The following is a 27,419-nucleotide window of genomic DNA, read 5'->3' on the forward strand; positions in this document are numbered from 1 at the left end:
TTTTATATAGCGCTTTTCTGGACCCAAAGACGCTTTAAACAAGTAATTAAGTAGACAAATAAAATAGTGTAGTCGGTTCAGGTTTGCAAAAGCCCTCAACAACACATAACATTCATTCTCAAAGTTATAGTCACAGACCCCACTGCGATGAATAGTTTTTTTTATTAATAATAGTTTACAATTTCTTTTTTACTTTAACATTTCTAGAATATCATATTATCTAACAAAACACTTACCCTATGTAGAGTATTCGCATTTGGTCTCTTTGGTCCTTCTGCAGACACCGTACCGGATGTAGGAGTAGTGTGGTGATAACTACCAGAGAGGCTTCTCAATACTCAAATTTCCCCTCCTCGACTCCTCGGTCCTCGGTCCTCGGTCCTCCGGTAGTGACCCGGAAATGAATTTCAGCGCGCCATTTTGAAGGACGTCTCATTTCTCTAAATGCACACCGAGGAACGAGCATCGATGAGCTATAACCGAGGATACACTGATGGTTCCTCCACGGCTCCTCCGCGGATGCATTTCCGGGAACGGTGGAGGCGTGACGCACGGCCGGACTTATCTCAGCCAATGACAGCTCTGCATGCATCCTCTGGATATTATTTTAGAAACTGCTTTCATCGCGTTGCGATGTTTACAGTGAGAACAGCTGTGAGGTCCATGCAGAAAGCAGAGCAGTGTACAATATCACTCAGTATAACAGGCCTACATTACTCTCTTTATTTGCTGTAGTACAAAGAGTTGATATTTTTGTAAGACCATTTAGTGCGTCACATAATAAAATACACAACGGCTGTAGCCTGATTATGCTTTAGGAGCTGTAAGTGTGTGTTGTAGGCAGTGTGTATGTGTGTGTGTGTGTGTGTGTGTGTGGTACAGTATGTAGGTGTGTGTTGTACAGTGCGTAGATGCGGCGGACAGACGGGTCTCAGTTGGTTTGGTGTCCTCTGCTTACTTTTAATTTAATTTAATTTCAAATCTTTATTTATACCTCTCTTAAAGAGCACCTTCGGGGGAGAGCATTGCAAAACTGGCCCCGGTAATGGTACAAATCTCAACCTGTCGTTCAATGGACAGCTTCCCCCCCCCATCTATGTATATACTCGCATTTTAGACTCTGTTACTAACTGTATATCTGTAGACTTGGTATGTCTTAAATGTCTGGTTAGGATGTATTAGAACGAAATCTAAAATGAAAATTGTAAATAAGCAATCTGTATGTAAAAAACCACCTGTATGTAAATTGTAAATAAGCCATCTGTATGTCAAATATGTCTTAAATGACATGATGAATTGGAAATGGGGGACCCTGATGTAAACAAGACGAAAGTCTTTCTCTGGTCTGCATCCCCTTAACAATTGTATGTTTTGAGCTGTACTGTACTGTACCCAATATACAAGCTGTTAATAAACTTTTCAATCAATCAATCAATCATACAGATAAATCCCATTGAGATCATTGATCTCTTTTTCAAGGGAGACCTGCTCAAGTAGTTCCACATGAAACATAAAAACATAAATAGAACAACAAAAGGACATCATACAGCATCATTTACATAATTATCCACATAAACAGGTACCAATAGCTTCCGATTGAGTAGCATCCAACCGAGCTTTAAAAACATTTAGTGGCACCAGATTGTTCAGTTTCCATTTAATTTGCAGACTATTCCAAGACAGAGGAGCTGCGCATCGAAAAGCTGTCTTCCCTAAGACAGTCCTAGCAGTTGGCACATTTAATAAAACTACAGCATGCGATCTCAGGCAGTAGCCACTTACAATGTTCCGTGAGATCAGGGAGCAGATATAAGATGGAAGTTTCCCAAACATGGCTTTGTATGTTAGGGAAACTTCCATCTTATATCTGCTCCCTGATCTCACTGAAAATTGTAAGTGGCTTATTATTATTACAAGTTAATACTTGTAAATACAACTTTTGGCCCGTAATTTCAATTCCCCATTTCAGCGACCAAAGAGAGGGTGGGATATATCCAGTCTCTGATTGTGTTACGTTATTATGAGAGTGCTGAGCTCTCATACTTTAAATTGTATATATTTATATAAATATATTTGTGTGTGTGTCCGCATCTGTGCCTGTTATTGTCTCATTATACGGTATAGATGAGAGTAACACCTACGTCACTTCCAGGCAAAAATTACGGCCCCGCCCACTTTTGGGGGAAAACAACTGAATGGCGGTCAATACAAATTCTGAAGTTTTTGCCAATCCGATCAAATTTTTTGGAAAACCGTGGATTTTTGGATCTTCAAAGAGCCCGATTACGATGGCCAGTCAGGCAAACAATTACATTCGATCATTGGTAATGACAATCGGTCTTGATATATGGTTAAATTAAAATCAGTAGGCGAGGCTGTAATTTCTCCAGCTGTTACTCTCATGAGCGAGGCGGAACATAATAGTTTTATCATGCCAAAAAGCTGCTGTGTCGTTTATTGCACCTCAAACATTAAAAATAATCAAGAGTTCAGTGTTTCTGTACTTCCTCTAAGAAGAAAGGACAGTAACAGAAGAGCTCTGTGGCTTCAGGCTTGATCGCCGTTCAAATGACAGCGTTGTTTCCCCCAAAAGTGGGCGGGGCCGTAAAGTGACGTCGATGTTACTCTCATCTATGAAAATCGATAGCCTACTGCTATATGTAACCATATATCGAGCCCGATCGTCGATTTCTAATGGCTTAATGCAATTGTTTGCCTGTCTGGCCATTGGAATCGGGCTCTTTGATGATCCAAAAATCTCCGGTTTTCTTAAATTTCTGATCGGATTGGCAAAAACTTCAGAATTTGTATTGACCGCCGTTCAACTGACAGCGTTGTTTCCCCCCAAAAGTGGGCGGAGCCGTTATTTTTGCCCGGAAGTGACGCATTTGTTACTCTCATCTATACTATGTGCATGCCTTTTTTTTAATTATCTAATAGTGTGTTCTTTCATCTCTATCTATACTGCTGTGACAATGTAAATTAAGGAATTCTGATTATTCTAAAAGGCTACAAAAATGGGATTAAAGTAAAGGGTCTGTCATAGTCATAATACAATTTATAAAAACTAGTAGTGTAACAAATATAAATACAGATAGTGTAAACAAAAGTGAAGTGATGCTTTCATCAATAAAGAACTAAAACATAGTTTTTGCATTTTGTTTTGCATAACATGTGTGCACTATACACCTTTGTGTCAATACACCTGATTAGGTCTTTTGTACTTTTACTTAAGGCTGACATTTTGACCCAGGACTTTTTACTTCTTGGACTGTCCTATCCTTTTAATGCTTTTCAATAATAAGGCTAATGATTTGTGTTATTTTTTTCTTCAAAAATGCTTCATGCTTTAACACTTTCTGAGCTTTTCCTGATTACACTCCGCCCTCGTCAGCTTTCCTGCTTTCTAAAACGAGCGCTCCCACTCTCTCGGTCAAACCCTGCAGTTTATCGCGATGTTTGGACACAGCTGACCGCTGCCTGCTAGAAGAAATCAAACCACCAGGCTAGGCTAGCAGGACAGACAGTTAGCGGCGCAGAGAGCAGCGGGCAGCGGATGTAAACTCAGGGGGAACCGCGGAGACAACACAACGACCGGGGCTAGACCTCCAGTGATGCGGACGTTGAGTGTCGTCTCACCGCAAGCTAACGTTAGCTTTGTCCCGACACACAGGGACTGATATCTGTGGCAAAGACGACAGATAACACGGCGACATCAACAGGAACGGGTTAGCTTAGTTTCAATGTTATTGTTAATTAAACCCCACATATTATGGTCACGATGTCCTACTCTGGAAACCTGGTTTGGGATGTAAATAAACGTTTAATTGGATACAACGAGCCCAACATCATCAGGAGCAACTATTTAGGTAAGAAACAAAAACACTTTGATGCTAACGTAGAAGAGACGACAAGAAAAACATGTGTTTATTTTTAACATTGTGTGAGGCAGGTATAGCTCCACTAAATCACACGCACTGACAGCTAGACCCAACATGACTATGATTATATGTAATAACATAAAAGCTGCTAAATTACTGCTTCTGCAATGTGTAAACACAGCAGGGCATTTAATTGATCCATGTTGAAGCGGAGATGTGCGAGTCTACAGCTAAAGCACTGGAAAGACGGGGGTACATATTCTCTACAATCCTCAATGGTCCTTAGGTAATATGTATATAAACATCCCATTTCTCTTCTCTGTATTCTATTGTTCTGTAGCGTTGACGCATTTTCCATAGCTGGTGTACAGCAAAGTCGATCTGCAACGACGTATCGATTGACAGATAAATAATGGCGAAGTATTTTTAAACAAATAATACATATGTTTTAATGATATAACATTATGTTCAAACCCCTTTAAATAATGTCATGCGTTCCTCTGTTGTTTGTTTAGCATTACAAACTGAATGGGTACTCACACCTGGGTGTTTACATTTTCACCTTTTTTTCTGACATTTTATGGACGATTAATCGAGAAAATAATCGGTCGATTAATCGAGAAAATAATCGGTCGATTAATCGAGAAAATAATCGGACGATTAATCGAAAATGTAAATACTCAGTAGTTGCAGCCCTAAATGTAGTCTGAATGCGATCTAATGTCAAGGTTGTAGTGAAAGGACTATAAATATAGGATTACATTTGATATTTAATCCTTTGTCACCTCTCTTTTTATGAGCTACAGCAAAACCTAAAAAATATCCCTTTATTCAGATAGTCCATTGTTTTGCACAATTGCACGGATTCCATGGATGATGAACATCAGAGTAGTTCTGACTTATCAATAAATTGGTTGACAGAAACATTATCATCCACTATTTTGATTCTTTAATTCTTATTTATGTAACTCATTATTGTAATTTGTATACATTTATTCATTTTTCTTATTATATTAAACTACATTTCTCTGGGTTTTGGACTGACAAAATAACATTTGAAGGCATCACTTTGGACTTGCTTGCTTTTAAAAAAAATGTTTCTGACATTTTGAGTTGGATATGATCAAATCGGCACGCAACATATATGTACCCTTGAAGCGGATACGTGATAGTCTAAAGCAGTAGAGACATAGGATTACACATTATGCTCTAATCCTTAATAGTGCAGCTTTTCATGAAGTATTAGCTACATCAAAATGATATTATCTCCTCATTCAGACACTCCATTGTTTTGCTCATGAATGCAGTTGTATTCTTTTTAATTTATGAGAAATTGCTCTCAGGCTTTTGTAAATATTCATTACATTACATGTCATTTGTTAGACGCTTTTATCCAAAGCGACTTACATACATTCAGTACTGTGGCCAATCCCCACAGGAGCAATTTGGGGTGAAGTGTCTCAGGGACACAACGACATGCTGACTTCAGCGGGACTCGAACATGCTACCCCCTGATTCAAAGTTCAGTGCACTACCCACTGAGCCACAGCCTCCCATATTCACTTCTCAAGTCTGAAGTATTGTCTTCTTTTTTTGTGTGAACAAAGAACATTGATATTGAGTAATTGATTAAAAAAAATTGTCGATTATTTTCATTGCTGTTATAATTTAATGACAATTAGATTATTCGAAGCAAGTAAAGTAATATGGAGTAAAGATAATGTAATATTATACAGAATATCAGGCCACTATATCAAAACACTACTGACTGTTTACTTGTTTATTAAAATAGAATATTTCCACATTGAATAGACGAAGGCGGTTGCGTCTCTTGACAAGCGTAATAGATCAACTATAAATAGTACTGGATCGACTCCATACCTATTTATTAAAAAAAATATTGATATATCTTGTTACGACACTGCAGTGTTTATAAGTGTCTCAAGTGGGCCTGTCACAGTAATTACATTATCGACTTATCGTACAATATATGGACTCAACCTCGATCGTCATTCTGACCTCCTTTCTGCGTTGCATTGATTATATAAATCCCCAACACTTTAGTTACCAAGTGTCCTCTCATTATCGTGCTATTGCACAGACCTGCTACATGTCTGTAAACAGAGCCCTACACTCCAAGTTATTTATTTTGTTCAGTTGTGTAGTTTTTTTATTAATGTTATTTTCTTCATATTTAGGAATGACTTTTTTCCAATTACAATGTCTGAATATTTTGAAGAATTATAAATTATATGCTTTTTGAAAAAGTGTACTTGCATTATTATGTTACTATTAAATCAGTGGAATACAATGGTCTTAAAGGGACCCTCTTGTACTTTGTGGGGTTTTACCTTTTCCTGTTGTGTCTTCGTTAGGTTTGTGTGCATATAAATGGACTTCTGTAACAAAGTGACATCACTATGTAAAGCTCGCGCACCAATCACAACAGAGCCGGCCAGCTAACCAATCAGAGCAGACTGGGCTCTGGTTTCAGACAGAGGGTGAAAAGAGGTGCTGCAGCACAGGCAGTATGAGAAAAATAAAGAGCTTTTTGAACATTAAAGCACGGAGACATGTCACAGAAGAGCACAAAACATAAATATGAACCCAAATATTCATTCATGTTTTGAACTTAACAAAGTAAAAACGATTAAACTCAATAGTCTGAGTTTACTTGCAGTGATAGGCCTCATTAGTGAGCTTTTTCGGATGTCTATCTGTGTGTTGGTTGGTTGTGAGAGAACAACCTGAGAATACAACATGACCACGGTGTACACGGAGGACAAATCCACTGGCACAGCGAGACGGAGAGGTTCATTGTCTGCAATGTGGCATGTCAAAGAGTCGGCACCTGACAGGGGTTGACTGTAGACTTATAAGCCTGTAGAGGTGGGGCAGGTGCCACTGAGGTTTAGTCAGGGCTGCATTTAGCTTGAAGGAGATATGGTTCGAGCTGTTGTGTTATGGGTAGAGGAAACATGCTGTGATGTATGGTGTGGAGCTCTTGTAGGGTATATTTAGCTTCCTATAGGGGGGATGGGGGCAGCGAATAGAGGTGTACGTCGAATTCCAAGGACACTTCTGGGAGGTCATAGGAAATCGTCCAGAGCTTTCTCTGATCTTAAAGGAATATTAAGAAGTTTAGAAGTGGGGATGTATGAAGTAATTATCCAGTTAGTGTATTACTGACCGTGTATTGGGGTCTGTTCACCCCCAGTTTGGAAACCACAAAGACTTTGGGCATGGAGGCGAAGCAATGTACTGCGATGGGTCTAAGGCAGTAGCATCATCTATTTAACCACCCATTTAAACACCCTCCTGAAAAGTCAACATCAGTTTAAGTGTATTCCATAGAATATGTCCTCTGCTTTACCGTCAGATATCCTGGGAACGTATCTGTCCATGCTCTTGTCAAAGCCACCAGACTTCATTGAGAAAAACATAAATGATGACCTTGCAGAACACACAAGTTGTTGGTTTCACCGCTGCCATGATCTATTCGTTTGTTTGATTTTGTATCATGTTGTTGTCTTTTAACGGTCAGTTTGACTTTACAAAAGTAACACAATAACTCGGACTAACTAACCGATTGAAGCAGCGGTAAACCAGCAACTTCAATGTTCTGCAGATCGAAATGACTGTCTTTGTCAGTGGAGTCTGGTGGCTTTAAAGAGAGCAAAGATACTAGCTTCAGCTCCCCGGAAAGGTCTGTTTGAAATATGTTTCTTTTGATATGTGTCAGCTTTTGTTCTTATTCTCATGTCTGATGCTTTAAACTGTGGGCGTGCCAGCCACCATGTTCTCTCTGTTCCCATGTCTAACAGGCCAAACACCATCGTCACTTTGAGGTACAATTAGTGCTGAAAAAACATGTCATCGTGTCCATTAGCTCTTGTTCAAATGAATGCTGTAGCCTGTAGTGTCTCCTTTACACAAATGCAGGCTTGTCTAATTCCTTCAGCCATAATGAAACCTGTCGGTGCAAGTCAAAGCTCCCGACCGGATATTCAGCTGCTGTCGTATGTTTAAAAATGGGAAAACAACGTTCCCACTTTGTATGAAGGTAGCTATTATGTGCACGACATCTCAGGCTGGCTGTTTCCCTTACATAACATTTACAATTAACACTTGAAATAATGAATGCACGCAAACTCATATTTTTGTACCTCTTTATTTGAGGTACAATTAAACTGTTCTTTTTCAAAATGCACCAAACACTGACAGAGAGGAAGATCCTTTGATGATGAATCAATATGAGACGCAACTAAATCAGCAGCAGATGTCGGTCACAACAGCAACTTTAAAATGCTACTTACAAATGAATTGAACAAAGAGGCAGGTGTGTTCTTTATTTAAATCAATTCATCTTTTTTTCATCCACAAGTAGTTTTCATTTTTAGCCGCTAAGAGCCACTCCTCCGTGGTCCCATTGTGCATTGCATTGTGGGAGAATAGTGTCAACAGCCCACTCAAATATGAATTTTTATTTATTTTGCACACTGCCTGTTTTCAGTACACTGAATTATGTCTCTTTTAGAACAACAAACAATGACACACAACCTGTAGAGTTATTGCATAACGTAGATGTTGTACACGACTCGTGAAACTTGAATACGCAAAGGATGAAAATGAAAGGAAAGACGTGAAAGAAATATGACTCGACACACGGTACATCGTCTCATCATGAAGCTGCTTTTTAGAAACTCAAAGTGTACATTGTTTTCCTGCTGCTAACTCCAAGCAGATCTGACTTTCTTCTTCTGCTTAGGCCTACAGCTGTCAACTGTTCAAACTGTGATCACCAGTTCAATACATTTGACAAATTCGACTTGGTTTATATACTTATTTGAACATGTATGTATTTATTTATTTTTTTGTAAAAAATGTTCCCACTTTTTTCTTTCTTATAGGATATGTACATTTCCTTCAATCGGTTAACCCTTTTTTTGGGGGTCGAATATTGGAATAATATACATTTGCTTTCAAATTCCCATCCCTAGTATGTACATAGATTAACAAATGAATTGGTATTTACCTTTAAGTGCAAGAAGGATCATTTATTAAGGCGTTTGAGGAAATAACAATTTAGAGGAATTACAATTAACAATAAGTAAAAGTAATCTATATATTACACATATATATATATGCATATATTACAACGATCATGTGAACAAATATATATATATATTGAAAAAAATTATAAAAATTATTTTTAAATATATATATTTTTAATATAAATAAATATATATTATTATTATTATTTAAATGACCCCCCCGTCCCACTATCTGCGCCCCTGGTATGTTCACATGATCTGCAAGAGCTGCTATGCATAATCAATTCATTGCTAAAGTACTTATTAATGCAAAAAAACCACTTAATTTCCTTAAAATACAGAGATATCCTGGTTCATTGTAAACTAAGTACTTTACATATATTGTGCAATATAATAGAATTGAGTTGACATGATTGGATGAATCTAGCATAGGGCTGTCTTTGAATATGAGAAGAAATAAAGAAACATGTCATTTTACATTGTTTTTTTCTCTGTCCACAGGTAGAAAAGAATTTGTCCAGAGACTTAAGCTTGAAGGGACACTGAATGTTCACGATGGCTGTGTAAGTACCCCACATTTTCATATGTTTTTAATTTTCATTGCTTTCATCCTTAATGACTTGTTTCCATTAAACTCATCAGCACGTCTGTGGACAACACAGGATTTAAAGCTTTTGTCTTTGGGCTGCACAATTCATTACAATTTGGTCAAAATCTTAAAACACAGAAGTGAGATATCTAAATCGCAGGAAGCGCAATATTTGGTAAAAAGCAAAATACCTGAAAACATCTGAATGGACTATGTTGTAGAGAAGTAGGATAAAGAAAAATTACAATTATCTCTAATATCGCAAATCATATGCCAATTGCTAAATTAGTCAAATCTAGATATTTCTCCAGAATCCTGCAGCCGTATTTTCAACGATTCTTTGTGGAGAAACTCAGTTTAACACATCAGTTTTTAAAATGGTAGGGTTGTTGACTTAGAGCAGGGGTGTCAAACTCATGGCCCCGGGGCCTTATCCGGCCCGCGACTTCATTTTATGTGGCCCGCAAGAATATAATACGTTTATTATACGGTTACATGCCACTTTACAGAAGCACGTTGCCCAAAAACTACATGTCCCACAATGCATTTCCTTTTGTGACATGCACACCGAAGAGACTTGCAATTATTTGCCCTAGACTTATTCTTTCAAACGTAGTTAATTACGAAGTTATTACCCTATCCAATAATAACCCAATGCAGAGGCAATAATATAATATAATATAATATAATACATTATTTTATATATATTATGTATTTATATATGTATATTTATATAGTTACAACCGGCCCTTTGAGTGCAACCATAATGCTAATGTGGCCCGCGATGAAATTGAGTTTGACACCCCTGACTCAGAGTTTCTTTGGTGAGGAGAGCCCTACACATTACAACACTTTTCCACGTTAAGTTTGTGAAGTGTCTGACAGAGAGCGGCTGAGAAACCTGAAACCTCAGAAATCACACATGGTGTCGCAGTATCAGCCTCAACGTCTCCAAAACACCACAACCACAGGAGAGCTCCTTTAATACCTGCCTTCTGTTAACAACAACCACCACAGTGAAAAGGATATGAGGAACAGTTTCATTGCATGTTATAAATAAATGAGTGTATTCTACTTGTGTATTGGCAAGCTGAAATATACTATACCGGAAATGTTCCGCCCCTTTGCAACCCTAGTAACCATTAGCCAATCACCAACCAAGGTAACTCAAAGAAAAAAAAACATGCGCTGTTGTCCCAAGAAAAAAAGTGCAGAAGGAAACATCCATGTAAACTCAGTGTGCTGCTCTGTGATGCTAAGCCAGATACTTGGCATCTCATCTTGGGTGCAAGGTCATCAATGTTTGGGCTCAGGCTCTGAGCTGAGGAGATCCTCAGGATTGAATGAAGGTGTGCGTGCAATATACCGGCGGGCCAGATCTAATTGTTATTAGAAATGATCCTGCGGGCCGAAATTAAATCCACCACGGGCCTGATTTGGCCCCCGGGCCTTGAGTTTGACACATGTGACCTAAAGTAACAGACAGAGAATCAGCACTTTGGAAACAGGGCTGAAACAGAGGGGATTATGGGATGCTGCAATGATCTGTTTGGTGTTTGGAGCCAAACACTTCAGAGACATGTTTTGTATATATCTGAGACCTATAATATATTGATGAAAAACAGTATAATAGGGGACCTTTAAATATTGTATTTTCAAACTTTCAATTTCTTATACAAAGAACACCAGCCAGATAGATAACAGGAACCTCTCGTACAAATAAATGCCCACACATTTCTTTCGGCTGTCGTGACACTAGCCATGTTCAGCTGTCATACATTTTCTGTTGTGCTCACGATAAACTGCTCTCTGATAAACTGCCTCCGCTCAGTAAGTGGACGCTCTGAGTGTTTACCGGATATACCAGGCTTTCTTTGGACGCCTCCAACATGTCAGCTGTGGGCTGAAGGGCAAGAGAGAGCTGCACCAAACATTACAAAATCAGTGAAAACAAGGAAGTATTAGTTGCAAAATAAAACCTGCCTGCGATGTGCGGTTAATTTACAGCTGACTCAGGTGAAGAATATACATTTTAGGGTAGTTAGAATATAACAGATGTGTCTGAATATGGTAAGGACTTCTGTTTTTTATACATTGTACCTTACGTTTGTGGAAGGCATCAGTCAGTCTCTGTGAGGGGGATTTGTGGTTCTTTTGAATGAAACTTAACATGTTCACATCATTTTGGAGCATTATTATCTGTGTACAAACATTTATATTTAGATACTTTTGACCCATTCCTCGATATTGTGTAGATTGCAATTTTGGTGTTTTGACAAGATATGAGACACAATGAGAATTTTGCTGAATAATCGACACTTGATATTGAAAATATTGTTTAATTAGACAGCTTCTTTATTGGGAAACCATTGAGGCGCTATATCACAGGAAAGGCATGTTCAGGTGTTTTTTAAATGTCCTGCCAATATTCCCCTTGCGTCTCACTTGTCTCGCACTCTCTGTTTTAAAGGGGCCCTATTAGACTCATTTTCAGGTTCTTACGGGCTTCTACCATTTACATCAGAATCAGAATCCCTTTATTAGTCCCACAGAGGGGAAATGAACATTGTTACAGCAGAAAAGAGCCAAAGACAGCTTAATGTTACCTAATCATGCATAAAAATAAATAAATAAATGTACTAAAGATTAAAAAAAAAAAATTATAATAAAATAAGTTACACATTTGACATGCTCAAATATCTATTTAACACACTCTACAGCACATGTGTCAAACCCAAATCAGGCCCGTGGTAGATTTAATTTCAGCCCGCAGGATAATTTCTAATTACTATTAGATCTGGCCCGCCGGTATATTGCACGCACACCTTCACTCCATCCTGAGGGTTTCCTCCGCTCAGAGCCTGAGCCCAAACATTGATGAACTTGCACCCGAGATGAGATGCCAAGTATCTGGCTTGAACTATATCACAGAGCAGCAAACTGAGTTTAATGGATGTTTCCTTTTTGCACTTGTGTAAAAAAATAATGTAATCATAACAAATGACTCCGTAAAAGCTGCAGATAGAGCCATAAGAAATGAATGCAACTGATTATTTAATGTTTAATGTTGTTTTTATAGGCAATATATTAAGCTTCGTTAGTTCCAGGTTTAATATGTGCACTAAGTTCATTTCAATAAGTTCTGCAATAAACATTGAACCAGTCCGGCCCTCGACTAGTACCCATTTTTTTATTTTGGCCCAGTGTGTATTTGAGTTTGACCCCCCTGGTCTACAGGAAAGGGAAGAGCATAAAAGGGCCGTTTAACTATAACGAGGCACCTATGATGACACAAGACACTCAGACATGTGTTAAAACAAAGCTCAATGATACCTTTCATCAAATGAGACACACAAGACAGATTCAACTCCGCCCTTTACTCCCAATCTAAAATCCTTTCACTTCAGAGGATCAGAATCGATCGAAACGTGTTTTTAAAATGTATTGCAAGAGCGAGCCCTGGGTTCAGATTGCAGGGTGTGGCGGAGGAGGGGTGTCATTTCACTGATTGCAGCAGAGTGATTCTGGAAATGAAGAGCAACACAGTGCTGATGAAACTCTTGAGCAGGTGGTGATGAAATATTGATCCACAGCGGGACGGCAAGCCGTGGCCTCAATGCTGTTAAACTCTCCTTTAAATTCATGGATGGATAAGGATTAGGTCAAATGTGCGACCGTGATTTCATTTAGTTGAATGTTAATGAACTTGTAAATCAATGTAATTTAGTCACAAAGAAATTAGACCCTCTACTCATCATTTGGAGTTTTTCCTTCCTTCATAATCATCTTATGACGTTCTTACATTCCCTAAATCCTTTATTTGTCATGCAACGGGGACATTTACATTATTACAACAGCAGATAGTGCGGGTAAAGTGCAGATTCTTTTAATAAATTGCTAAGTATGCGCACGTTATTAATAACACAATAAGTACAAAAACTAAAAAGAATAGCACATAAGTACTCCATGGTGAAAAGTATCAGTATATTTGTTTTTAAGAAAAGTGACCATGTTGAAGTAAGAGCTAGCTGGTGCTGTAAATACAAATACACCAATACAATTGTTTCATTTCCTGTCTGTAGAATGTTTCTTTATAAACACATCCTTTCGGCGCTAATTTAAAATGCAAAGTAGATATCTCATTGGGAGTTCTTGTGTCTCTCTGCAGGTCAACACTATATCCTGGAGCGACACGGGTGAATATCTCTTGTCGGGGTCAGACGACACCTTTTTGGTTATCTCCAACCCGTACAACAAGAAGGTGAGTCGTGATCAATACAATGCAGATACGATAAGATAAGATAAGATAAGATAAGATAGTACTTTATTGATCCCAATTTGGGAAATGTTTGTGTTGCAGCAGCGTAAGAAGACAAGGCAATGTACAATACAAATTCAAAGACTAAAAATAATCAAGAAAGTAGAAAATATACATGTTGAATTTAACAAGGTATTATATATACAAATACAAATATATACATACATATATGGCAGAAGGAATATTAATATTAAAAGACAAGAAATAAACAAGAAAGTAGAAAATATACATGTTGAATTAACAAGATATAAAGCAAGGTATTATATATACATAAGTATGTGACAGATGGAATATTAAATATCAAACTGAATATATAAAAGTACAGTGTGATTTTATTCCAAGAGAAACTTTGGAGCAGAAACCACATTTCTGTTCAAGTTATTTGCACCCAAAATGTGTTTTACTTTCTCGCGTTCATCAGAAGATTAAGCAGTAAACCAGCCTCCTCTGTTGGTCTTCCTCAGGTCAAGAAGTCCATACGCTCCGGCCACCGGGCGAATATCTTCAGCGCGAAGTTCATGCCCCACACCAACGACCAGGAGATCATCTCCTGCTCTGGAGACGGCGTCATCTACTACACCAACACGGAGAAGAGTCCCGAGCACAACAGACAGTGTCAGTTCACCTGCCACTACGGGACAGCTTATGAGGTACTATTACTACTATTTAGTGTTAATTAAACCGGCCCCGTCCATAAAAAACAATACTGTCAATAAAGGAAGAATGACGGATGCCAGATTTAGCTATTAGCTTATTTCAATTTGCAATCTCTTGGCAGGTACAAACTTAAAAATCAACAACAAATAAAGCCATACATAGTCTAGGATCATCCCATTTAAATACCAGCAAATGTACAAGTAGCCTACTATTAAAAGTCATTAAAAAATCTTCTAAGTCTGGTTGCTCGATAACAATTTTACAACATGGGACAAAGAGTAGAAGTCTGCACATTTTATTTCAGCTTAACGGCTATTCAAATGTGTTGTTGATGAAAGCAAATGCAAAGGCTGTCCTCTTTAGTGGAGGACTCAGCAATATATTTAAGCAATAGCTCACGACAGGCCGTGGTATATGCTCATTATATCACAGCTAAGGGGCGTGGTTCGGCCCGACGCGAACCAAGTGTGGCAATATGAAAGAAAAATACACACTCTAATTTAAATAGTTTTTATTAGTAAATAATGATGTTCAAAATAAAATAGTCCCTCCGTTGCCTTCTGCACGAAACATAGTGCGAGGTGGTTGCTATGCAACAACACAAACAGCTAGCGAACATATTAGACAGAGAGCGTTGATCCATTATTTGGCTCTTTATTTACATTCATTTGTATGTTGCCGTTTAATATGCACCCACTGAAAAACTGTCCAGCACCAGTAGCATGGCTTACGAGCAGAGATGGGGTCGTTACTAAAAAAAAAGTAATATATTACATATTACATATTACTTTAAAAAAAAAAGGAATATATTACACTACTTCGTTACTCTCTACATAAAGTAACTCGTTACTTTACTCGTTACTTTACTCGTTACTTTACTCGTTACTTTACTCGCAGGGCCGGCCCGCCCCTCCCTACAGGCAGATCACGCAGACTGCGGCGCACCTACAGTGTACGCGCCACAGTTTTGCCTCTGCGAGACTCCACTTGCACCCCCAATTACTATTGCATTAAGGAAGACATAACACAAGTCTTTCTTTTGATATGCTCTAAAATAGGCTACCAGCCACACAACAAGCTAACAGTCTGTGAAACGTCAAGACACTAATTAATTAAACCAGTTCAAGACGCATTATTCTTATCATTCTTTATGAGCGCATAACGGTAAGGTATCTAATTACTTATGTATTTAGTATTCCATAACTTAGTATCAGAGATGGTCAAACTAAAGTGGTAGAGACACGGCAGAATTCCTACAATGAAGCGGGGCATTGAACTGTTCACCCGTGAGAGGGCGATCAACAAAAGAGAGCGAGCGGCCATGTTTATGCAGCACTGCACGTGGAGATGTGGTCTCGCAAATCGCGCAGATTACATAGGCCTACATGTATATAAACCTGCGGCGGAAACCCCTCTTGTCTGTCAGTGAGTGTGATTATTTTATAGAAGTAACGCGTGTCGGGGCAATGTTAGTAACTGTAGTGTGATTACTAATGTGATTATAAAAGTAACGCGTTACACTACTCCGTTACCGCCAAAAGTAATATTATTACACCCAACTCTGCTTACGAGGTTACTTGTATAGGTTGAGGTTGTTCTGGCTGTTGCTTGGCGTGGTGAGAATATTGCTCCACTTTCTCCGGTCCCCGAGATTTGGCTGCCAGTAGCTCTGGAGAGAGCTTTCGCACCTGTGGCCACTGACGGAGCGTCCACACAGCAGCGTGCGTTGACGCTTGGAGGTGGGCGTATCTGAAGCTTGGGGATTTTTTGCGAGCAACACGACCAACAACCAATCACATGAATCTCCCGCCCCCGACATACAAAGCAATAGCAATGTTAAAACGAAGTAAACTGGATATAAAATCCCCAAACAGGCGAAAAGCTACCAGTTTCACCCACTGTCTCTGCCACCTCCCTCCATGCCTCGCTCCTCCGGTTTGTATCCCGGTAGATGAACAGAGACTGATCATACAGCACCGGGTGATTCACTACCGCTACAATGAATTTCCCCTCAATTTTTTTGAATATGAGGAAATGACCTGCGTAGTCTCTCCCAGCATACACGCGGTTTGATTGGCTATGCGATTGTACTGGCAGATTTGAATAAACGGGATTTCATTGGCTGACGCCTCCGTCGAGGCGTCAAAAGTTGAACATTGCTCAACTTTTGACGCAAGCTACGCCAGCAACGCCAGCAACGCTCCACGTCGCTTCCCAAAATGCATTTCGGCTAAAAGTGACGTCACCCCATTCAAAGTGAATGGGCAGAAGCGTTGGAAGCTTCAACGCACGCCGCTGCGGCCCGTCCACACAGCAGCTTTTGGCGATTTGTCCACCGCTTCCAGCGCGTCTCCGCCCATTGACTTTGAATGGGGATGACGTCACTTTCCCTCGCTTGTCGCCGAACTGCATTGTGGGGGGGCGAGGCGAAGATTTCCAGGATGTTCAGGATTCCAAAGTTGAACAATGTTCAACTTTTGAGGCTGAGCTGGAAGCGACAGCCAATCAGATCCGTTTATGCAAATCTGACAGTTCAAGCGCTAGCCAATCAAACCGCGTGCAAGCTGGGAGAACCAGACCCGCAGTTCATTTCTATATTCCACAAAAATGGAGGAGAACTTAGTTATTGCGGTAGCAAATCACCCGGTTCTTTATGACCAGTCCCTATTTACTTACTGGGATACAAACCGGAGGAACCAGGCATGGGGGGAGGTGGCAGAGGCAGTGGGTGAAACTGGTAGGTTTTCGCTTGTTTGGGGATTTTATATCCAGTTTACTTCGTTGCTAGTTTACTTCGTTGCTAGTTTACTTCGTTGCTAGCAAGCATAGACAGTATCATTAGCCAGCATGGAATGTAGCATAAAATAGCACCATAAACATTAATCTCATAAATGTTCAAAATGTTAAAAAAATAAATGTTCATCATAGCCCTTCCTATTTGACAATAGTGTAGATTAGAAGAACCGGGTTTTTTTGCTTTGTATGTCGGGGCCGGGATATTCATGTGATTGGTTGTTGGTCGCGAAATCCCCAAGCTGTCAGACACGCCCAGCTCCAGGATTTTCAAGATTTGGTCAAAGCTGCTGTGTGGACACACCGTAAAACGGTCATCATCTCTCTGCTTTGTTTCAAGACCCGCATCAGAAAGCTTTTGAATGATGGTACTTTTCCAGTTGGTCTACCTGCTCTTCACGTAGCTCTGCATGTCGTCGTTTATGTGCTTTTTTTTTCTGGAGATAGGCACTGCTCAATCCACTCCTCCATAGTAAGAAGACCACCCCGGAGTCGAAGTTAATCTTAAATGTTTCCATCTTATGCTTTGTAAGTTTGTTTCGTAACGGAAGAAATGTAAATATATTTATAAAACTGACAAGTCAAATCAAGCAATCTGATTGGTCGATAGTGTTTTTGCGGACCTCTTTGATTACAGATTTGAAAACATCGTTGCTTGCTTTAAAAGTAGCACAATTCATGATGTCAAACCTTGGAAAGTATCTAGATATCCCTGCCCTAATGCCAAAGGAACTGCACACTGAATATGTTTTGCCGTTTGATGTCTATGTCTGGACCGCTGCGTAAAAAGGAGGGTTTCTGCCCCGTTACTTCTCCGCTGCTTTCTTGTTCCAGTTTGAAAGCATTTGCTTTTCAGCCCAACGGTATACTGTTTTTCTCAGACGCGGAGGGATACTGACTTGTTGTGAAAAGTAACTTACAATTCTACCCGTGGTATACGCTCAGTATATCACGGCTAAGAACCAATCAGATTGCTTGATTTGACTTGTCCGTTTTATAATAATAATTTATATATAGAAATTAGCGATATGAGACAATGTGTGGTCTTAGATTTCGCGATATGGAAGTGTTGTCTTTTGCTAGTTATAAGGGCTGCTTTACGGTACGAACCTTTTTCTGAATTTACCAGACAAGTAGATTTTTGTGCTTTTACCCACTTAGTATAAATCCTCATTACTGCTGATTATTTACCAAAACGTTCCGTGTGTTAATATTTTGTTATAACTTCAGAAGTCAACCCTGCAATATCGTTGTCAATGTATTGGGTCAAACATATTGTGATTTTTGATCCAAACCGCCGAGCCTTTCCTCAGACTGTGCTCATTCGCTCTTAGTGGAGCTGTTCAAATCTGTGCAAACGGAGCACAAACATCTTTCTCTCGTGGTTTCCGTCTCCTAACCTCAGCTTCCTCTCTTCTCTCTGTCAGATTATGACGGTACCAAATGACCCCTACACGTTCCTGTCGTGTGGGGAGGACGGCACGGTGCGATGGTTTGACCTCCGCACCAAGACCAGCTGTACAAAAGAAGACTGCAAAGATGTACGATGACAACTGTGATGATTTTCTCCTTTCAGCCTGTGATCTATTATACATGTACTCTGAGGGTGGGGGTCTTCGTGGTGGTGAGGGGGGCAGTCGTGGTGATTTCTATCATGTTGAAAAACTGGCACTTTATGGGTGAAAATGCCCCGTCTTTCGAGGGTTGCTGTCCCTGACCTGTATATCTTAAATAATTAAAAGTATATTGGAGTGTTTAACGCATTTTCAATAAATAGGTGTTATTTAAGATGTAATTGGCTTTCTTCTCCTTTGGCTGATGAAGTTAGGAACAATTAAGTATTGATGATCTCCACATTCTTTTGATATAAGAGTTTATTTTCGGCGCAGCTCTCTTTAAAAAAAAATTCCGTATCTGAAGCATGTCCAATGTCTGTGTGTGTCTTCTCGTATTTCGTGTTTGGGATTCGTGCTCGTGACCTTAAGACTGTCAGAAGTTTTACCAGACTCAGTTACACCCCCCTCTTAATTACCCTACAACATGTTAATGTAACAAGTGGACATCTACTGTCATTGAAATTATTCTTTAAATAATTGATCACTTAGATGGAACTCTTACATTTGGTAAAGTATGAGGAAACACTTTGCCGCTGACTTGTTCTATTAGATTCCGTTTGTGAAAAAACTGGCATACTATGTCCGACAATTTCCCTTTTTCCCCACGAGTTACTGACGCTGGTGTAATGAATTTTTTTCATTATTGTTTTAAATAAAATGTATTAAAAAATATCCAATCTTTATACAACCACAATGAAAAAACAACAATGACTTTTTCCCCCTTTTTTGTAAGATGATAATTTCAAACTATGACGACAGACATGTGAAGCTTCATTTTAAAATAGTGTAAAAAGTCATTTGGTACAGAATAGGAAATACTGACTCTTAAAATACCTCTTGCTGCTGACTTTGTCAATCGCTCATTGACCATCATGTACTACCCTTCCTCATTGTTTTTGCTCTGACTTCAGGACATTCTGATAAACTGTCGCCGGGCAGCGACCTCTATATCCATCTCTCCTCTGGTGCCGTACTACCTGGCCGTCGGCTGCTCCGACAGCTCGGTGCGGATCTACGACAGACGCATGCTGGGAACCAGAGCCACAGGTACGCCGGCACACATCTGTCTTTATATTCATGTTGATGTAGTAGATTCACATGACTTGATTTTTACCAAGAGCATTCAAAAGTGACAATGGAACCACAAACTAGAACTATTTGTGTCACGATGGAGAAAGTGGACTGATTTCGTAAACCTCATAGGCCATATTTTATTTTTACAAACGTATGATTTAACTGTGACGTCCTGATCACTCCCTAATGTTCGTACTTTTTACTGTTTTAATTTTATCTTTGTGTAAAAAAAGAAAAAGGCATTTCGGACAGACAAACTTAAGATGTACAATTACTACGTCTTGAAAAAACACCGTGTAATTGTTTGCTGCCAAATGTCAATAAAAAATATATTACAAAAAATAAAATAACGATAGTTTCAAAATTTGGGTTTTTGGCAAGTTTGATTATCTGAGGTTAACAGGGATTTTCTTTCGTCCTCAGGTAACTACATGGGCCGGGGGACGACGGGGATGTGTGTGAGGTTCGTCCCCGCTCACCTGTCCAACAAGTCGTGCCGCGTGACGTCTCTCTGCTACAGCGCGGACGGCCAGGAGGTGCTGGTCAGCTACTCCTCCGATTACATCTACCTGTTCGACCCCAAAGACGACCAGGCCCGAGAGCTGAAGGGCCCATCTGAGGAGAGGAGGGAGGAGGTGAGCCATGGAGTCAGGCTCCTCATATTACACCAGTCTCTGCTGTACATGTACATACAGTACAGAGACTTATACCATAATCAACATGGAGATGCAAACTCAAAACAGCGAGCTTCCTGCAAGTACATTTCAATAACCCTTACCATTTTAAGCACTACATTCTAATAAGATTTTCTTTCGTTCGGTGGAAACAAACTTTTGTCCTGGTATCAATGGAGAGCTCCTTCCACCATTTTGAAACCAGTTTAACAAACGGGCATCTTTTTTGTTGGGGGATTTCTGGTTTTAGTAACGATAGTGGCGCAGGACAGTGATATGTCTTTGGGTCAGTATATTCAGCACTTTCAATTCATTTAAATGTATTGGATGGGTTGCAACAAATAAAAAAGATATGCTCCAAAGCAGCATGTTTAAATAAAAAATAAATAAAACTGTTATGGAGCTTGATAAATAGAATGATATTTTTCATTATTGATTTATCTGTTGTTTATTTTGTTTCAGCTATAAATCATTTGGTCTATTGGTGTCACAAAGTACATACCAGTTTCTCTCTCGTTGTGTTGCTCAAAAACTCAAAGATATTCATTTAAGTTTTATACAAAACAGAGAAAAAGCAGGAAATCTTCCTATTTTTCTCTGCTTTATATATATCATCTTTATTGGGCAGTTTAAAGCATTTAGTTGCAAGACTGTAGGCTTTTCCTTTTTTTGTTGACACTGTTTTCTAATAGTCTGGCACCCACGGTTTGCATCTAATTATTCCTTTTAGTTGTAGATGTACCAAAGGAAATAAACAGAAACAGAAAGTGTGGCCATCAAAGCCGTCCAGGTAAACAGTGAAAGTGTGTTAACCCCAACACACCAAGAGATGATAACTGATGCACTGAGAGGAGAGGAAAACACTGTGATGTAGGAAGAAAAGGCTAAATGGATTATTGATTAGAACTGTTTTCTTCTTCAGTGTTTTTCTTAAATGTATCTGGGTCATCTTGTCTGTTTGGGTGAGCATTTTGAAAAAGTGTTTACTGGTGGTGGCGTGTGTCTGAATGTGCTGGATCATGGTGCCAGTGTTTCAAAGCCTCGTGCTGAGTTCAGCTGTGTCGGGATGCAACCGCCACACACATTCCTTTCCAAATACAGCCACCGACGTAGGCAGTGTTCCTCTATCCTCCAAAATAGTTCAGGCTGAGTGGGCCAAGCAGAGGCTCATTACCTCCCCCCCCTCCTCTCTCTTTCTCTTTCCTTCACCTGTAGCCTGGTTTCTTAAGGGCCCTCTGCTCTCTGATTTATCCCACTATCTCTGCCCTGCTCTGCTCCTTTCACCGCCTCTAGCCCATAACCAGACCTGATGACATTTCCTAAAGTAAAGCAGTTGATAGTCCCTGCACTAAGACCCCCCTTTTCTATTTCTGGCTCTCGGCCTGTTGCCCTGCAAAGAGCGCCAGGCGACTGGAAAATGGAGGCAACCTCTGCCAGGAGGGGGCACTTTAAAAAAGGACGCTGACAGAGACGAGCAGTGTTTTGCTTTGGCAGCGGAGCTATTTTTGACCATGCCTTGACTGACAAACTGCTAATCTTTCTGTGTGTGTGTGTGTGTGTGTGTCCACAGCTGAGACAGCCTCCAGTGAAGCGCCTCCGCCTGCGGGGGGACTGGTCTGACACTGGACCCCGCGCTCGCCCTGAGAGCGAGAGGGAGAGAGACGGTAAGACGGACACAGCAACTGACACAGAGCTCAGGTTACAGATCCGGCCTCTGAGACTTTCCCAACGCCCCTCCTCACTTAGATATTCACATTTTCTTGCAAGGTTGCAAATTTGGAGCGTAAACGTTTTTTTCATTCACATTTATTCAGCTGTGCCTAACTGCAGCATTTCAGCTTACACATGAAAGCAGTTGCTCGTGATACCCCCACCAATATTTAGGTGGCTCCTTTAAACACATCCATGTCTGTGTTCCACTGCGATGCTGATGTCACAATGACTATATATCACAAAACATAGCCCTCTTCTACTTGGAAGAAACCCAAACAAACCTGGAAGACACCAAAGACAGCTCAGAACAAATAAAATATGTTTGATGAATGGATTGTTGTTTTTCAAAGGGTTTTTAAATGGATTCTTTAATTTAAAAAAATACCAAAACAGAAGAAAAATACGATTTTCTTACTAAGATTATCAGGGTGTCCGCGGGGTCTTAAAAAGTATTAAAAGTTGATCAATCAATTTAGCGAAAATTAAGGCCATTTTCCAAGGTATTACATTTTGTAGCTTGTTTTCAATAAATATATGAATGGTCCAAAGAGGTTGTATTCTACAGTCTGCCTGAATGTTCATTGCGTAGGTGTGTAGTGTGATTCTGTGTAGTTTATTCATGGCAGGTCTTACATTTGACTTCAGGGTTCCTGCATATACCCTGATTTGGCACAAACACCTTACTTTCACTATTTCCCCTAATTAATCACTTGTTGAAATGTTTTAATTTCCAAAGCATGAGGCTCGTCAACTAATCATTATGTGCCAAAATTAAATGTCCCCTTTCTTTTCCAAGGCCTATAAGAAACACCAGTCCCTATGAACTATGTCAATCAAATATGATGGCACATATCCGCCTCTGTCATGTTTGTTTTAATACGTCCAGCAGCTGTTAACCTTTTTATCCTTCACTATCACAGGGGAGCAGAGCCCGAACGTGTCTCTGATGCAGAGGATGTCGGACATGTTGTCTCGGTGGTTTGAGGAGGCCAGCGAGGCTCAGAGCAGCCGAGGAACTCGACCGCAGACACGTCCCAGAGGTGAGACGAGAGTCCACACACAGCCAATCAGACACATCAGGAGTCCTGGAATTACCCCTGTGTGGATGTCTGTTTATGTTGGGTTTTGTTTATTTAAAGGGAAATATATTGCTTTCTTTATGCAGTCTGCAAACAAACTCCGAGTTTTCAAACAAATGCAATATATATTTTGCAGATTAAATGAAGGTAATTTGGCTGTTGGCATCTTTTCAACATACTTTAATGTGATAAATATTGTATAATCTATTTCTAGGTGTTAGTTTACAAGCAAGAGAAAAAAGTTTTAAATTATAATGTTGGCTAACACTGGTGCCTTTACTGTATAGTAATAATTCATCAAAGTGCATTGTTACTGAATAAATAATACCCAGTCAGTTGAGTTTTCCATTTTTTTAGATAAAGACTCAAATTCAGTTACCTTATTTCCATATATGTGTCAGCAACACAAATGCTGGTGATAGATATTCATAATTGACCATGTAGTCGGGTTTTAAAATGTGAGATTTTAATCAAAACATCATAAAAAATTCATAAATGAATCCTGATCATTCCTCTTGTTTCAGTGGCCGCTGTGCGTCCAGGGGGGGCGTCGAGTGTTCCTGCTCTGCCTGCTCCGGCGGCCAATCAGGAGGCCAGCGCTCCAGAGAGGCCTGCAGAGCCAACCCCCCTGGAGGAGCCAGCCGGACCTGCAGCCGCCGCCACAGCCATCCCTAAATCCACCTCCTCTTCATCCTCAGGGTCATCATCAACAGTCACAGCACCTCCTCCGTCCACCTCCTCTTCAGTGGAGAGCTCAGTCCCTTCCTCCTCTTCCTCGCCCGACACCACCGGGACCCCCACGCCCACCCCCGCTCTCTCAGGTAAGAGAGCAGCTACACACCTTCTGCTACACAAAAATTCACATTTGTCTCTTCAGCTCAGTTCATCCTCAGACCATCGCCCCTGTGAGTAGCTGTGTGTGTTTGTTGGAGCGACTCCAGTCAAGCAGCCCCCCCACCTTTACTTCCACATCCTGTTTTCCTTTTCCTTGTTTATTTTCTGTTTCCCTGACATCCTCCCCCTCCTCCTTAAATCATGCATTCCCTCTCCCTCTCTCTTCCTCTGCCTCTTCGTCAGAGTACGGTCCTCGTCGGCTGCCCATAAGTTTAGTGTGTAGGCGTTTGCAGAGGTTACTCCGGCTGGCCGACCCCCCAGGAATGGGTCCGCGAGCCGCCCGTGCTTCTTCTCCATCTGCCTCTTCCTCCTCTCCTTCCACCTCAGCCCCTGAGAGACAGTCACAAAGGGCTGCTTCATCTTCTGCTGCTGAGATGCAACCCCTCACAGGTTACCCTCCCCTCTGTGTAGGACAGGCAGTCATGTTTGTTTGTAGAGGTTACAGGAAGACCCCGCCTTGCTAGAACTGACCACTAATCTCACATTGATCCTCTTTCCATTCCCCCAAAATAATGCACCTTGTACTTATTAACCCCGAGTCGCCCTCTGCTGTTTGTTCAGCCCCTCACTCACTAATGCCGTCACTCCATCGCTCCTCTCTCGTTGCTTGAGTTTTCACCCGAGTGGCACCAGCTTCTGCTTTTGGCATCCTCATAGCTCATGTGGTTGTTCACACGTGTTTTAATGATGCATACTGATCGCACTCAAGCTTGGGATTCACATTCAGATTCAGATTCAACTTTATTGTCATTACATAGTACATGTACCAGTGACGAAATGTAAGTTTAGGCATCTGACCAGAAGTGCAAAATAGCAGTGCAGGAGTCTACATAATGAGAATAATTATACATGGAATTTTGTATTAATAGAATAATTATAAATATAAAGCCCTATATATAAAATATATAAATATAAAGCCCTTTTCTATCTACTGTTCCTGGTTAAATGATGGCGTTATGTTATTTACATGACAAATATGTTTCCTGTGGCTTAAAGGTGGGGTAGGTAATTCACTTCAGAAACACTTTTGTTATATTCCATGGAATGCTCTTAACATCCCGATATCAATGAATACATGAAATGCTTTGACAAAAAATACATAACAAAATGTCATCTCTGGAAGCCGTGGCGCTGTAAAAAGCACGACCAATCATCTGAGCCGGCCCGGCTAAAGTAACTGGATGGCCTACCTGCCTGTCAGCCTTCAATCTGTGCACACACTTATCTCGTGCCCTCATTGGTCATGTGCGCGTTCGTGTGTGTTGGAGGAGGGGCTCTGTGAGGAAGTCTGAAGGAGGAGGCAGATTTTTGTCGGCTGCTTATTTTCAAATTCTAGCGCACTCGAGCTGGTTTCTCCATTCTTACCTACCCCACCTTTAACTTAGAGTCTCAACAGAAGCAGCCACACAACTCTTCTGGTGCAAAGATAACTTATTTTGGAAGTAAGTTGAAGACTTTCTAATGTCTGACAGTGCACAAGCATATAAGGACAATATATGACTTTACTATTATCAGATGCTGTGTGTAGAGCATGTTTTGCTGGATACTCATTTATGAATCCATGCAGTCCAAATAATATTGTGGTTGAAAGATAAAGGAGAGAAAGACAGAGAAAGGTCTTGTTGAAAGTCATAACAAATACTTTTAGCTTACACTGTCAACTTTGAAATGTAAAAGTAGCACATTTACATTTGAACAGAATGGTTTATTGAATAGATTTTGTTAAACTAAAGATAATAATGCATTTATTATAGTGCTCTTTATGCGAACAAGTGCATTTAATATCTCTGAGCCTTTATGTTAAAGGGAAGATATTTAATCAAGAGACATGTTAGAGGGTTTGTCCTGGTTAGACTTCCTTTTCTTTTCCCTTCACTATATCTGTAAAGCGTCTTTGAGCACCTGTAAAAGCGCTAACAAATTAAATCTATTATTATTATTTAAGGGACTCTTTAAGGGATTTAAAACTGCAGTCACATTCACCAACAAGCTGCATGTATGACATTTGAAATGTGTTATATCTTATATGACACCAAAAAGTCATTCTAAATTTTAAAGGGCAATTGCTTGCATTGGTAGTGTTACTATAGAGAGGCGAAGTCCCTCCCCTTCCGGGGGACCTCCATGGGACCTTATTTCAGAAAAAGTATGTAATGAAGTCAATGGCAAACGGGATTGAAAGAATTACACATATGATGTTTGTCAATTCAAAAGATAATTTTGCAAGTCAAAACATATAAAAAATGTGTCGTAAAACTGTGAAGTAACACATTTTTGTGTGAAACCGCTCAATGAACTAGATGTCCCATCTCGCACCACACACCAAGATGGCCGTCACGTTGGCACATCTCACTCCTTTCTTTCAAAAATCACTCCAAGTCTAGGCACGTTGAGAGCTGCACATGCACACAAGGGGAGTTAGTCGGTTCCGTGAGAGCCAGCATGCGGGACCGGGATTCTGGGATTTGTAGTCTTTCTAGTTGCGTATTTTTCATAGTCTTATATTTCAACAGTTTTACAACAAACTGACTTTTTTGACATGGAAATGCTTTTTTAAGATTGAGAAACATCATATGTGTAATTCGTGGCACAATTCAAACGGGATCGAAAGATAATCTTTCTCTCTCCATTGACTTCAATACATAATTTTTCCGAAATAAGGTCCCATGGGTCGGAAGTAGATGGGCGGGACTTCGCCTCTCTATTAGGCTATACTTAATGAAAATGCAGGCTTTTGATTGGCTGTCACTTCTCTAACTAAATTCATAACAAATAAAAACACATTGGACAGATAAGGATTGTTTTGAGGTTTCAAAAGGCAAACAAAATGTAATTATAATGTTTGTGAGCTTGATGCGTATGAAACCATTGCAGGAAATAACGTTTTTTTAAGCACTACATGTAGTAAGCATGTTTGAACTTGTCATGTTTTACTAATCTCTGAGACTCATTTTGCTCATAGAGTGGATGTGAAATGATCAGATGAACCTTTGGCTGATTTTACAGCTTGGCCTTGCACCGTTTTTACTTCTTTAACATGACTGACGTTTTTAACCCTCCTGCGTGACGACTGTGTG

General features: G+C 40.0%; 1 protein-coding gene across 9 annotated transcripts in view; it reads left to right on the forward strand.

Moving 5' to 3' along the window:
* Nucleotides 1-27,419, forward strand: part of dcaf6 (ddb1 and cul4 associated factor 6) — a 48,360-nt gene that overhangs the window by 7,258 nt on the left and 13,683 nt on the right. For 2 of the 9 annotated variants that reach the window (XM_034213695.1, XM_034213696.1), the window contains exons 1-10: nucleotides 3,448-3,869; nucleotides 9,437-9,498; nucleotides 13,693-13,785; nucleotides 14,307-14,492; nucleotides 18,720-18,833; nucleotides 19,820-19,955; nucleotides 20,406-20,617; nucleotides 22,227-22,320; nucleotides 23,290-23,409; nucleotides 23,973-24,269. In XM_034213695.1, the coding sequence (XP_034069586.1) occupies nucleotides 3,773-3,869; nucleotides 9,437-9,498; nucleotides 13,693-13,785; nucleotides 14,307-14,492; nucleotides 18,720-18,833; nucleotides 19,820-19,955; nucleotides 20,406-20,617; nucleotides 22,227-22,320; nucleotides 23,290-23,409; nucleotides 23,973-24,269 (1,411 nt within the window). In that variant the 5' untranslated portion in view covers nucleotides 3,448-3,772. Of the gene's footprint in view, nucleotides 1-3,446; nucleotides 3,870-9,436; nucleotides 9,499-13,692; nucleotides 13,786-14,306; nucleotides 14,493-17,771; nucleotides 17,821-18,719; nucleotides 18,834-19,819; nucleotides 19,956-20,405; nucleotides 20,618-22,226; nucleotides 22,321-23,289; nucleotides 23,410-23,972; nucleotides 24,270-24,525; nucleotides 24,733-27,419 lie in introns of those variants that run through there. The other 7 variants (XM_034213697.1, XM_034213698.1, XM_034213692.1 and 4 more) reach the window with 6 other exon arrangements.

This window comes from Gymnodraco acuticeps, unplaced genomic scaffold, assembly GCF_902827175.1.
Source record: "Gymnodraco acuticeps unplaced genomic scaffold, fGymAcu1.1, whole genome shotgun sequence".
In the NCBI taxonomy this organism is placed as follows: domain Eukaryota; kingdom Metazoa; phylum Chordata; class Actinopteri; order Perciformes; family Bathydraconidae; genus Gymnodraco; species Gymnodraco acuticeps.